Source organism: Sander vitreus, chromosome 4 (genome assembly GCF_031162955.1).
Source record: "Sander vitreus isolate 19-12246 chromosome 4, sanVit1, whole genome shotgun sequence".
Lineage (NCBI taxonomy): Eukaryota > Metazoa > Chordata > Actinopteri > Perciformes > Percidae > Sander > Sander vitreus.
The window spans coordinates 15,788,096-15,802,733 of NC_135858.1; the positions used below are offsets into that span (position 1 = coordinate 15,788,096).

A 14,638-nucleotide genomic window follows, 5' to 3' on the forward strand; every position below is an offset into this window, starting at 1 on the left:
GTTGTGGGTTTTATTTCTAGCTGTTATTTTGGAGCCCTGCAGGTAGCCTCTGTGCTGGGGATGTTGAGCAATAACAGGAAGAACGTATCGTCTCAAACTGTTAACAGTGTTTTCTGTGCTTGTGAACTTGCGAGTTCATTCTTCCAGGTACAACTAGCAAGAACGTTCTCCCCAAGAACACAAGTCTGTTTTTTGCATTCTTGGTATTGGGACCAATACCGCCCAGGACGCCTACTCTAGCCTGTTAGTCCTCTAAAATGTTATGTAATAACATTGAGGAAATGCAGAAATGATTTAGAAACCATCGCTTTGGGGCCCCCATGGTGCTGCGCCGCATATAGCGCATACCCACTTTTTGCACCACTGACCAGCAGGTTGATATTTGAGTAAAATGTCTGAACAACGATTTGAATGGATATGATTCCCAGAGGTTGATTCCTAATAACTTGTTTTAACGATTTCAGGGAAATCAGGTCTTTCTTTTTTATTTGTCAATACTTTGCAAAACTAATGACATTCCCATCAGCCTCAGCTCAATCTTGTGTTTATTGCTAATGCTACAAATTTACCATCTTCACTAAAATGGTGAAGATGCAACGTAATAACTGCTATCAGCAAGCAGCATGCAAAGTTCACTCCCATTCTTTTCATGATTCACATGCAGTGGGCCCTCATAGTATTGTTAATTATTAACCATTTTGTGTTGCTAACTCTGAATCATAGACTAAAAATAATGGAATAATGTAGCAGTAAACTTGCATTCTATCCAATTTCCAGCAGGGGGCGACTCCACTGGTTGCAAAAAGAAGTAGGCTACGTTTCTTTAGGAGTTTATGGGAAAATGACCCTACTTCTCACTTGATTCATTACCTCAATAACATTTTCATAATGAGTTCATGGCCTCAATCGCTAGTTTCAAGTCTACTTCAAGTCTTGTTAAAAAAACAAGATGGAGGTTGCGAAAGTCGAGGCTTCAAAACAACACACCACAAACCTATTGGTGACGTCACTGCTGCTACGTCCACTATTTTTACAGTCTATGCTCTGAATAAACTGAAATTGGAGAAGTTGAGGATTTTGGTCTCCAGTGTGCCTGCTGTATGGGCCGCACAGTGCACGTAGTGCTGATCAGCCAGGTCATTTTAAATGAGGAAGTTGAACTTTTTTGGCTTCATGCGCCACTGAGCTAGCCTGGTCCTTCCAGACTCTCATACATTTCATTTGTACAGAGAGTCTGGCCCTCTCTCCATTGACAAGTGTTAACTTCCTTGAAGGCGGGTACTCTGTTGAAGTTTAAAACTATTGGATCTGCCCAGAGCCACTCTGGATCTGCCATAACCAATCGCTAACTTTTGGTCGTGACGTATGTCATGCGCATGTGCAACAAGAGGGGAGACCGACAACTATCGGCTTATATTTAGAATTAGCATCGCTAGTGTTAGCCTTAGCCAACTCCTTCACCACTAACTGAAAATAATAATTAATGATTTAAAAAAAATCTAACTTTTCCCGAACCCCGTGGGGAGGAGGGCCACAACATCATGGCCACCAACACAACTCAGCAAATATTATTCTTGATCAGGCTTTAACTTCTGGATATTCGGCAGCGTTGCTGCCACAATGGACCGAATGGCTTCGCTCGCATCTTTCTTGCGCACGTCCTAACGTCATTGTTGATCGTTCGCAGCCACTCCCTCTGTTCGCTGATTGGACCGCCAAATATTTGGCTGGAGAAAACCCAAGAATATACTGCGAACCCAGACGGAGTACTGAAGGGAAATGAAAACTGAGCAGAAGTACGTAGGAAGGCAGAGCCAGGCTACCACTGAGCAGCTCTCAAAAGAATGAACGGGGCACAACCTTTAAAGCTGTATCCAGGTTTTATTGTACATGCTCTGTCAGCTTTGCGGTTATGCTCCCAGCTCCCTCGTTTGCACTTCTGACACAAACCTCTTTTTTTTTTTCTTTTTTTTTAAGGGACTGTTAGTTTTTTATTTAAGGGCCACCGGAGGAGTTTTGGGACCCTTAAGCTAAAAAGACTTTATCCTCCCCTCGCCAGTAATAATCTTTCTATCACCCTCCAAAATGATTTGAAAAAGAGGCGTGTCCTTCCCCTTATGTGCTAGTAGTAGCAAATATGTACAGATACCATTTGATTTTGACATACATGACTTAACCTCTGCATTCTCATCTTACACATCATACTCCTCTGTTATGGTGTGGTGGCCATTTCAGTAGATTATAGACTCACTAACATTGTTGTGGAAACACAATAAGCATGGAAACTAAATGCACACTTCCTGCATTACTGCATTACTTCAAATACTAAGTTACTCCTTTAGTAAACTTTAGTATTCACATGAAATAAAACAATAAAACATTGAGACCATTCAGCAAAGGACACTGGGATATAACCAATTCAACACTGGTTGCTATGGACCCGTCACTAGGCTTCCTCAGTCATTGTATATTTTAGCACATAGGTAAAGCTACCGAAGCTGAACATTATATTCCAAAACATATATGTTTATTTTTAAAGCAGATTTTAAATTAAATTGGAACAATTTAACAATTCGCCCTTTCCAATCGCGGCACGGCTGTCTTAGAACGCAATAGACAGACGGTGGCGGAATGCCCCGACACTTAAATTCAACTAAAATGTAACAGTGAACAATCAGTGTTGGACCTACAGTCTGTTGAGATGCCTCTCCAAACGCAGAAACGAAGCGCAGTCACACCATAAAACGTTAAGACACGCTGAGAAAAAAGATCTGTATTTTGCCGTAATCCAATGACACGGAAAAAAAGTAATCCACAGCGATCAGCAGATCCACAAAAAGGGTCACGGTGTATCCAGCAAGGCCTACGCGCGTCACATTCACCAGCCAGCTCCAAACAGGTGAACGACGCCTCTCCACTACCCGTTTAAACAAAGTGGAATAAACGTATATATATATATATATATATATATATATAAAGTCAAAATCTACACAAAACCCGCAATCAATTAGTAATCTGACATCACATTTATATACTTGGCATTTAGGAAACCTTTATTGCAAGGTTGGCACGGCAAGCTGTCCAGACTAGTGCAACAGTAACTTTCGTTTTTTGCGTCCTGCTGCTCCCATTGTCAGCCAGGTAATATTTATTTTACTAAAGCAGTATATGAAATCTGATGTATTACCTACCACCATTTAGTTGTTTTGTGTTATTTAAGATATTTATAAAATATCTGGTCATGCCAGATGTAATTATTTAAACAATGCAATTACCTGTTTCAGCCACCAGGGGAGCAGTGCTCCCCCTGCCCCCCAGCAAACTCATGGGTCAGACCCATCTGGTAGCGAAGGAGGGCCGAGACTAAGAGCTACATGGAAAAATATGCACCAAACAAGCCAATGTTGCTGTTTTCATGAATACAAAAGTTGGGTGCCCCTCCCAGACTAAAAAATGTTGGGTGACCCTCCCCTCAACAAAGAATAAAAAGACATGACCCTCTCCTATTTTCCTCCTGTGGTCCATTCCATGAATACCAAACGGTCCCTAAGTAACCTTCATTGTGTAAGATGAGATTTGTTGAAATGGGGACATTTCATCTGAAGAAAGGGAAGAATGTAAGATGAGATTTATTTTGTAAATATTTAGTTAACAGATAACCTTTTAAGGGTTACTGAAATAAGTCACATATTTCCAGCTATCTAACATGTTGTACCCAAGGGGGTAAGCTTCACTTCAGAACTCGAACCTCCTATGGCGCCATTTTGATGCTACCAAACGATCACCCGCCGTTAGCATTCCATTGACTGCCATTCATTTTGACGTCACTTTGACAGCGAATAACTTTACATCTGAAGCGTTTAAAGACTTCTTTTGTCCATTGTTTATTTATAAAGCAACACGACAGTGTATAAAAGGCTCCATTACCTTGTACCTCACGTTATGGCTCCGTAGCAGACGTTTTTATAAAAACAGGCTAACAATTGTGTCATAACCACGCGACTTACTGTCGCATAGTAGAGGAATTACCGTATAGTACAGGAGAAGCTCGCAGGCAGTTTTGACTTACATTAGCTGTTTAAGTTAAATTACTAATTTTAACTAGCATTTTAGTTAGCAATAATTAGCCTGTGTCCATGTTATCTCCTTACATATACCTACACTCTCTGTCTCTGCAAGATTGGGAATGATTGAGATTTCTCTGACACAGCTAGACTTACAACTTTCAGACAGGTTGCTCACGTCACATTTACGTCGTTTCTCTCAGTTGGAGGCTGCGCAGGAAAAGTGCTTCTAATATCCTTCACTGGTCTCCGTCCAGAGCAACGGGATCTGTTGGTGCATTATATACTGTCTATGGTTGTACCCTGGCTGTAATTCACTAACAGTTAGGTTGGTGGAGGGATATGTTGATAAGATGATGAAGCACGTTTTGTTATTAGTCTTGAGTTGTCCTACGCTTAAAGAGTGTCATTAAAAATGGACCAAGTTACACAGTCTAAGCTGTCTCCGTGGTCTTACTCTATCCACGTCCCGAAAGTACTTGTATGTAATAACAATGAGTTAATAGTTAACGCGAACCATAACTAGCGTTACAATTGTTTAACAAGACTAGATCGAAACAGGGGCTGCGATCCAATAATCAATTTTGCTTAGGAAGGTTCCTAACGGAGTGAAATGACCCGAAAGTAGTTAAGTGGCAGCCATGATAAGAGCCACTCGACTTGTCTTAGTGATAAGGAAAGGTATTTCAATGATCCTTTATCATCTCCTTTAGCATAGGATACACTGGACCATCCTTTACGAAGGAGATAATGCCATCCCACAATTACTTGCAGCAGCATAATTTAAAGCGACGCATCACCATTTGGCCATTCATAATCAGAATATTGGGCGCAGAAGTGCTGGCTGTAACCCTTTATGCACCGTGCATATATTTTATTTTCTGAGACATTGAAAAACGTCTAATGATAATGTACTGTAATTAATATTGTTGACAGCTCTGCTCTACCATGTTTACAGTTTAAAGAATATTGTATTTCTGTCACCCACCCGCAACCATCTAACCCTTACAACATATCTGTACTATAGATCCGTAGGCCTACAATGTTTATCCCGCATACATTTAACAATTATTTTCATAAAATCATTCTAATTGGTTTTCATGTGGATAAATATGAGTGGACAGGAGGGTGAGCGTGAGCAACCAATAATAATACACTTTGTTTGCATAACATCTTTCATACAAGAAATAGCTTAAAGCTCAGTGCTTTATAGTAACAAATTGACATGCAGCGAATGCTTCATATGAATAGGCATAATTAATGCAAAATAAGATGAGAAAGAAAGTGGTGATGAAGTAATATTTCCACCAGGTTGTACTGTACATGTTTATAGAGGCAGCATGAAACAACAGTGAAATATCCAGATGTGCTTTCTGTAGTCCACCTTGGGAACAGTGTGGATTCATCACGGCAGACCCACGTCAATAACATCCGCCGTCGCATGATTACGTAGCAGAGTGTTAGGGCTCTCAGATTCTCCTTGCACCGCTTTTGTCTTTCCCTAATTCCTTTTGTATTCTCCTTCATATCTTTGTTTAACCTCATGACGTTTACCATCGGAGTTAAGGAAAAGTGGTTAATAAAGGACATAGGAGGTAACTTTTTTGACTTTTTGACCACAGCCCCAGTATATGTCTGCACTGTGAATGCTATACTTTGGAATGAGTGGAATTGCTGTTAAAGCTGCCTGAGGACATAATTAATAACTGTCACTCACTCCGTAAGTCAGTAACAGACTTTTGCGCTTATAGGGCTGGCCCAACTTCCAGCCAAAAAGTCATAGTGCAAGGATTAATAAATGACCCTGTTTGTAGTTTGAAGTGTCCTGTCAGCATTTTTGTTTGCATCATGTTTGTCTCTATTATTACTTCTTAAGGGAACATGCTTTTTACTTTTTTCTGATGGTGGGTGAGGAGGTGGTGGCCGTGCAGGGTATAGCTGCTAATATCTGCCTGGAGCAACATTGTTTTTTACTACGACTGAGAGTCAGCAAAGACAAATGTTCAAATCCTACAAATAACGGCTTTAATTTAAAACGAATGCCAGCGGCGATGCTATTTAACCAGAGGCCTGCACTGACTGCACACAGTTGACAGCTGTGGAAGTGAAGATTTGGCCCGGTTAAAGAGCCAGCTGAGAACAGAGCAAGATATTCCTTTATAATGCTTTACTTTGCTTTTTTACTAAATAGTTTTTACTGACACAATAGCGCAGCTGGTGACCCAAGATGATCCTTGCTCTCCCTCCCTCTGTGTCAGTCTCTGTCCCACAGGCACCCTGAGGTCCGACATCCCCAGCCCTCCACATCAATGTTATAATACATTCAGCACGCGTTGTGTAAAATACCACAAATGTGTGCAGTATGTTAAGCACACACAAACTCACGTGTGTGATGCTCTTTTGAGTGCATTTAGTTAATATAATTTGTTTGTCTTGCATTTATTCATATGTTGATAATATCTGTTTCTTTCTATAGTTATAATGATTTGTTTACGAACATTTGCTTTCCTTGTTTTAGCAAACACTCATTTACACATCCCACAGTTACGGAGCTACATCAACCACTTGGAGTAGTTTTTTAGTAGTAGTCCAATATTTACTCTCTTTTAGCTTTGTTTTTGTCTCCACCAACTCCTGGTGTAAGTATTTACTCGTTAGTTGCTAAATCCTCTACTGTGTCACCAGCTAGTGTTGTCTGTCTGCTGTTCGATGCAGGTACAGTGGGTTATTTAGAGGCTGAAGAGAGAGGGGACATTGAACCAAAACAGTAAAATTACTTACCAATAAAAGGGGGAATCTGATGTATGTATACTCACCATTTGTTATCTGAAGCAGATTGATATCCTTGTGGGTGTCCTGACTTTGTTTCAGGTTTTTCCATCTCAAAATACTCGTCTTCAGTTTAGTACTAATGTCTCTGTATCTCTGACTGGAGGAGCTTGCAACAAGTGTGCAGGGCGTATGAAGTACAAGATGTTGGACAAATCATTGTACTGGTTGTTAATGAATTATCTTTGGCAACCTCTGTTGAAGTGGGACGGAACAGGGGTACTCCAGTTTAAAGAAACACAGCTGCCACCTAATGTAACAACGCGTCTTACTTCTTCATCAAACTGTGTTACACATTCTTTTAATCTTTAAATGGAGGCTTTTACGGTGTTATTTGTATTTTAACCTTTTAATAACTGTTTTTATTAGAAAGTTGTGGTTTTTTACCAATCAATCACAAACTTTATGGGGGGGGAGGGGAGAGGGGAGGGGGCAGTTTAAAGTAAATACACACGTTTTTGTCAATATCACTGTCAAATATAAACCTTAGCCACTGTATATACTGTATATATACTGTACCACCACCTACTCATGTATAAAAAGTCACCCGTTGTATTATTCACTCAATATTTATCCCAGCATATTTGCACTACTGTATTACTGATTATAAATTACAGAAACAGTCTGACTCATAGACATGATTTTGTTCATTGTTCTATATATATTTATCTTCCCTCATCTACTTGTATGTACATAAAAGCTAAATGTTTACTTTTGTTCAGCTTCATTGTCCACAGAGTCAAATTCCTTGTATGTGTACACATAGTTGGCCTATGTGATCTTTTTTGGATTTGAATTCTCTCTCTCTCTCTCTCTCTCTCTCTCTCTCTCTCTTCAGGGAACGTTCCCTGAAGGATCTATAAAGGTTCTCTGAATGTGTTTTGTAAACACACTATTATTAATGCGTGGATCAGCTCTTCATCCAAATCAATCTGTAGACCTAAGCTAAAAATCATCCACTCTGCAATCACCTGAATTAATTATTTTCTCAGATTTATAGACCCGCATGGACATTTAACTGGCCCTCGGCAGTCTCTGCAGGCTCCGTTGCTTTTTTAAAGGATGATGTATGCGTGTTTTTTTTAGAATGATTTACTTTAATAATTAGAGAGGCTCTTTGTAAGCATTTCCAGTGCGCTCTGTAATGTCACTGCAGCTGATATCTTTGGAAAAAGCAGCAAAACTAACTGTAGTTATAAACTTGACAGAGGAAACAGAAATAGACCCTTTTTACTTTTGGAATAATCCTAATGAAGTTAAGCTGCTGTTTCTCCAGTGTCTCTCAGACGCACTTAAAGGCTCTCACACACCAACCCGATGGCCGACCGTCGGCAGAAAAGCGACTGATCAGTCGGCTCCCGAGGTCCAAAAAGTGCCTCGAACACATCGAAGAGACGCCGACTTGAGCGTACGTTTCTGTGCGCTGCGCGAGACGTAATATGTCTCCATAACAGCAGGCGCGCTAAAATGAAAACCGAAATGACCGAAAACGCGTCACGTGGGTCTGGCTTCTCCAGCCGCCATAATGGTACGATACGATCTCGTATTTTACTTAAAATAGTTCACTGAAACGTGTTTCTGAAAACATTTTAAGCAAACACTTTTAAGAAATAGACCATTTCAGATCGACAAAGTCAGTTTAAAAGATTTTCGTCAGATTTTGAGAGGCGTTCGTCCCGCTCATCCGCTCGTCATTTCCGGGTTAGCACTCTACCAATCAGATTGGTCATTGAGTCCGACTGCCCGCCCTCGATTCAACATGTCAAATCAGCCAAAATGAAGGCAGACCCTCCGACGGACGACGGCACGGAACAGGCCGAACAGACTCGAGTCACTGACCTCGCCAGACTGTCCGACGGACGATTATTGGGTGGGTGTGTCAGGGCCTTAAGATTGATTTATGCTTCTGGCTTATATCTACGCCATTGCTACTTGGAGGCATGTACCCTACAACTCTGGAAGCTACGCCGTAGCCTGACGTGCAAAAAAATTTGCTGAAAGTGAAAAATCTAACTACACGATTTCCGGCTGGTTCACAAGCCAGAAGATCGGGGAGTCGAGGAGGTACATATTTGGGAAATGCACAACCGTATAATAGGCTTTTTATGCACTATGAAGCTAGAATGCACTATTTAATATTTTGGCAATTAAACATCACCTGTCAAATCAAAGCATTTATGTGGGTGTGGTTTTGATAAATGTTGATTAAAAAGATGAAATTAAAAGAATGAGATAGATGCAAATTAGAAAATGACCTAATATCGTGTGTGTATGTATGTTTGTGATTGGACAAGAGTCTCAGAGAGCGAAGACCATTGGCTCCCTCTAGTGTCTAGGCCTACAGACGTGGCATTAGATTTTGGAATAGGAATGGAGGGAATTGCCTCTTTGGTATTCCAGTCTATACATTTACATCGTATCATACTTCACAGTATCAATATTTGGTATTAGAAATAATTAACATTGCCTCCTACCATTTTAGTCAAAAGCATTGTTACAATATTTATGAATATTAATGAGTGAAATTTAACAGGGAAGTTTTGCTAGCAGTACATAATGTTTTTGTTTTTTTCCAGTGCAGACACATTTTCTTTAGGTAGGCAGTTTTTTTGGTGTCATTGGGCAAAAATTCTATAATCTTTCAGCATATTGTAATTCAAGTGGTGTGATAGAAGACTTCTGCACTTCCTCTTGGCTCTGTTTTCAGGTTTTAGAAAATCTAGCCTGTGACAGGAGACTTTAATAATAGTGTTTTTGTGTGTATATAATATACTCTAGCCTATATATTTGTATAGTTCTTTTCATACAAACTTTTGTAGTATTTTATACTAAAATAGCCTATAAAGGCTATAGCCATACTTTATGTAGGCTATAGGCTATTAAAAATAGGCCTATGTGAGTTTAATACAACAAATAAAAATGTATGACCCATGTACATTCTTATCACATTTTGCCACGTTTTGAATTGAATTCAAAGTAAATATAAAAGTTGCCTTGAGCACTGCTGCTCCTCTGACAGAGATCATAAAATGTAGCGTATGACAAACAATGAACAGCTAATGCAGCTGCTGCACGTCCATCATAATTACTTGACATCTCTTTTAATGACGGCTCTGAGGCAAAGATGTCTCACGTTTGTTAAATGCCTACTCCTCTCTCCTCAAGTCTCTTCCTTGACTCCTCGGCTCGAATCGCCTGTGGGTGGGACTAAGACGCAAGGAGAGGAAACGAGGAGAGGAATCGGGGATGCACAAACTCGGAATTTGGAAAGGGCTACAATATATCATCTCAAAGGACTTTACAAACCCACACATGTGCAAGTAAAACAGGACGGTAATTGTCAATTTGACATTTATAATGGCATTGAGATCACAATCACAATTGGGATGATTGAAACAAATGACTTGTACTCGACTCGTACAGGTTACTCTATGAAGTGTGTACATATGCCTTTGCTTGTGTGGTGAGAGGGGCTGTGGCTCAGTCTTGCTCCCTGAGGCCTACTGTCCGCATGTGTCCTTCAGCAATACACTGAACCTCAAGTTGCTCCCTCGACGCTATGTGGATGTCCACTGCTCCTAATGCTTAGGATTGGTTAAGTGCAGCACATGTACTGTATGATTGTATGTGACGAATAAATAAAATGTCTTATTTTTTCTCTTAGGACAGAGAGCAGAGAGGGGAGAGTTGTAGGAGGAGGGCTGTCTTTTCAAATTCAGGCATTTTTATGCCTTGTCCAGAAAACTGCTTACCCCAGCTTTAATCACCAAAATTTTGGTATCATCTGCATTTTCTGTAATTAGCAGATGTTCTTCACACTTGGTGTATTTATGCCTTCAGAATAACATGCTTTTTATGTAATTACATTAAATTCCTGTTTTTTGCTGTCCAAAATTTGTTTTTCTCCTTGACTTCCTTAACTGTTAACAATGATTCTGTTGAATTATTATGTTTGGCAGTCATTATTTTGCAGCATTTGCAGCAGTGTCTTAGCCTTTATGCTATGAGTTTGACCTTAGGATTGTCTTCTGAATGAAAAAAAGTCATTATCTGCCTGATTCTGACTTTTTCTACCATCATTTCATTGCATTACTTTGTGTATAATATCTGCACCACAAAGAAGCCATAGCAGGTTCATCAGGAACTTTCACATTTATTTTCAACGTTCACATGGATCCATGTTATATTTGCATCATATCCCACTTTACTTAGGCCAATCACTATTTTTAGTATTTAGTAATCGTCCATTTGTGTGTGTGTGTGTGTGTGTGTGTGTGTGTGTGTGTGTGTGTGTGTGTGTGTGTGTATTGTATTCTCAGTACTGCATTTTATTTTTAAGCCAACTCAAAAAGCATTTTTCCAAGACCTTTTGAAAAGACAGTGAATTTGTTCATGAAACATTAGCAACAATAACAATTTGAATAGCAATATATATTTAGGATTGCAGATCTGTCAATGCGTGGCCACCTTTAAGAACTTGTCCATTAATTGTCTTTCTTTTTCTGGAACAATTTTTGTCCACGAGTTCAGAAAGTCCTTGTTGAGAGCCAGTTCCTGGAGGATTGTATGTCCATGGTGCCTGTGGAGGAATATGTTTCTCATTTAGCACAATGTTCAGATGAATAAAATGTGCAAAACATTTACACTATCCTACCTCACTTCTGGTGCAGCATCCACACACATTTTAGAGACAGCAGTAAGGAAGCGCTTGGTGAAGCTCCTTCCTGCTGTCAAGATGCGAGCCGCTCCAAGGCTGTCAGCCAGCTGGTGCAGGTGTTGTGCCATGCTCCCTCTTACTGCAGCACAACGGTGGCTGAGGAGGGACAAAGACAGGGGAATACGAGACAAACAAATCAAGTGACTGTTTCATTTCAATGCTTCTGCTGATAAAATGTATGCTGCCTCTTACCTCAGCCCTGTGTTCAACAGAGTGTTCATGATCCTTCCATGGCTGCAGTTTTCCACCATGGCATCTAGTGCAAGATTGGCCTCCTGTTGAATAAAGGCATTTGTAGTCCATGCCAGTTTCAGCAGCACAGCTCGGCCTGTTCTTTCTATCTCGGGGTCCATGGCCTTTTGGAGGTCAACATAAAGCTCAGCTAAGGTCTTAATAGCTGCACAGGCCACTGCTGAGCGTCGGCTATTCACCTTTATAGTAAAAATTAACATTATCAGTCTAGACTGTAGGCACATGTTGGCAAAAATTAACTGTGTGAGACACAAAGATAGATACAAAGAGAAAAGTGTGTTCAATACCTCCTCAATAACAACCAGACACACTTCATGGAGTTTGGTCTTCAGAGTTTCTGAGTGGTGCTGTGCCAGAGCTTGAATTGTTTTCAAGCCAACGATTTTCTTCATCCTGTAAGTTTACACAACAAGAATTATGGTAACAGCACTGGATGAGTAGAAAGCAACACGCACACCACTTGCTTTGTCTCCTTTGTGGTGCAGGGAATTAATTCCCCCAAAGATCCATTTCCAAAGAAAATTCCCACACACACACACACACACACACACACACCTCTGCATTGGTTTATTTGAAACAAAATAAACTTTCCCTAACACACTTCCAGTTCAAACTTCCACTGCAACTTTAATTATAAAGTATAATTAGGTACAATTTAACGCTATATGAAGATGTTGAACCAACTGATAAAAGTTACAGCTTACAACATTTACTGGCTCCTAACTAAAGTTTAATAAAATAGCTTTTGGCAGTGTATTAAAGTCAAATTGACAGGTTTAATATCAAACTAACTAGTCGCAACGTAAGGCCCTGGACTTAAGATCAAGTAATCGCTCTCTAGTGTCTTACCAGTCGTCTGAGGAGAGCAGCTTGAAGCAGACAGACAGGCTCTCCACAGGGTTGGTCAATGGCTGCAGCTCAACCATTTGAACATTTGCAGTCTGAAGCCTGCAGTCAGTGGTTGCCGTCTTGCCTGGTAAACAGCAACATACTCATTGAAAGCATTGTATTGCCATTATAATTCTTTACAAAGAACTATAACAAGTCCATGTATAAAGGTGACAACTTTCACTACAATTATTCAGGATGTGTATAGATTAACTTACCTGCTCCACTGACAGCTTTGGCGGGGTGCAGAAACATCCCAGATCGAGTTCCCCTTTTCTTGATGTGGGGAACTGTTGGAGGGGTTGGGGCCAAAGTTGTCACCACAGGGGTCCTCTTGGAAACCGCTGCAGGGGTCCTCTTCATGGGAGCCGCTGGAGGTCGAGGTGAAGGGGCAGAGTGGAGCTTGAAGCGCTCCAGTTTTTCCACAAAATCCTTGACTTTATTTTTAACCGATTGGAGCCGACATCCATCGGCTACTTCCTTGTCTGTTGAGATTAATGGCAAAATAGGCGTCACTTAAATTTCTGTACTTTTACTCAAGGTGAAATTTAAATGCAGGTGTTGTATCCAAATGTTCGAGCAAAACAATTCCCATGTTGTGTGACTTCTTTAGACATCTAAAAAACCTAGAAGAAACAGCAGGGGTTCCCACAAAAGACAGACGTCCCCATTCAACAGTATGTATTTAGAGGAACTGACCTGCTCCACTGAGTTTGGCAGTAAAGACAGGCAGACGAGACACTCTTTTCCTGGACAGTGGAACTGTTTGAGGAGGAGGAGTTGGTCTGAATGTATCCTCAATCAGACAAATGACGCTCAGCTCACTGGGTGTGTGAGTATCTACAGGGCTGAGGCTGTTTACAGAACTGCTGGAAGCAGTTGGGCTCCCGTCTCTGTCTGCCTTACATGCAAGTGCAGGCATCTGACTGCCAAGAAGCACCTTGTCCGAGAAGGAGTCCTCCTCATCCAAACTTTCAGGACTCTTCTGGTTTCTGTCGATGTTCTCCACGTTGAAACGGGGTACATCTAAAATGGAGCTGATTTTCCTTCCTTGGCGAGAAGATTTTGTGCTTCCTCTGGGAAAAGCTGGTCGAGGTGAAGGCAGGGTGACGTCATGAACGATTAGTCCCAGTCTCTCCAGAACAGCATCATTTCGGGCTTTCTCTGCAGTGCACAGCCTTTCTGCGCTTCGAGTTAACGCTGCCCTCTCAGCCCTCTGTATGTCCAGGATCCTGGACTCACTGGTAAAGCCATCACGGTTCTCCTGTCTACACTGGCTCCCAGTTTGCTGTGGAAATAAAGTACAACAAAATACAATTGAGTTGGTTTGATTCAGTTCTTGAAAAGATGAGAATACTTTTCTAAGATGCCAGAGAAGAAGTAATCAACTGCTCTGTATGCATCTATAAAATACTTGTAAGAATGTATGAAGAGAGATGGAAGAATTGGTTGCTTACATCACCATCATTGCCGTTCCTCTGTGTCCACTTCCTAAATTGACGGAAGATTTTTGACGATTCTCGATTCTCCATCACTTCCAAAAAACACCACAACTAAATTCTCCACAAGTAGAAACAACTGTGAATACTTTCTTTCAGTATGTGTGTGACTGACAGGTGCCGGGTTCTACATTTGTGTATGAACATGCTCTATGGAATGTCACAGTTAGTGATGTCACATAGAACCAGAACATGGCACATTATCTGCTGTTTTTGTGTGTTCTATTCTGTGTGTGTGTGTGTGTGTGTGTGTTTGTCATAATCATTATATTTAGATTAGAGATGGTCCATTTTTTGCTTCCCGATAACGATTCCGATACCTGAACTTGCGTATCGGCCGATACCGAGTACCGATCCGATACCAGTGTGTCATATATTTTATTATGTTT

The 14,638-nt window shown here is 40.7% G+C and overlaps 1 protein-coding gene across 1 annotated transcript; it reads right to left on the minus strand.

Moving 5' to 3' along the window:
* Positions 1 to 11,345: 11,345 nt before the first annotated feature.
* LOC144516092 (uncharacterized) lies at positions 11,346 to 14,282 on the minus strand. Its single transcript, XM_078247298.1, has 8 exons — positions 14,208 to 14,282; positions 13,450 to 14,038; positions 12,969 to 13,235; positions 12,712 to 12,835; positions 12,150 to 12,255; positions 11,803 to 12,041; positions 11,548 to 11,706; positions 11,346 to 11,472 (listed from the first exon to the last, which is right to left on the minus strand). Exons 1-8 carry the CDS (start codon positions 14,280 to 14,282, stop codon positions 11,346 to 11,348), a joined length of 1,686 nt encoding a protein of 561 aa, XP_078103424.1.
* Between the last annotated feature and the right edge of the window lie 356 nt (positions 14,283 to 14,638).

Bases quoted from the DNA above. Each gene is read 5' to 3' on its own strand.
- LOC144516092 (XM_078247298.1), bottom strand. From the start codon at position 14,282: ATGGAGAATCGAGAATCGTCAAAAATCTTCCGTCAATTTAGGAAGTGG. The intron at 12,042-12,149 runs GTATTGAACACA...TTTACTATAAAG, and splicing joins GTCTGGTTGTTATTGAGGAG to GTGAATAGCCGACGCTCAGC. The intron at 11,707-11,802 runs GTAAGAGGCAGC...GTCCCTCCTCAG, and splicing joins CTGTTGAACACAGGGCTGAG to CCACCGTTGTGCTGCAGTAA.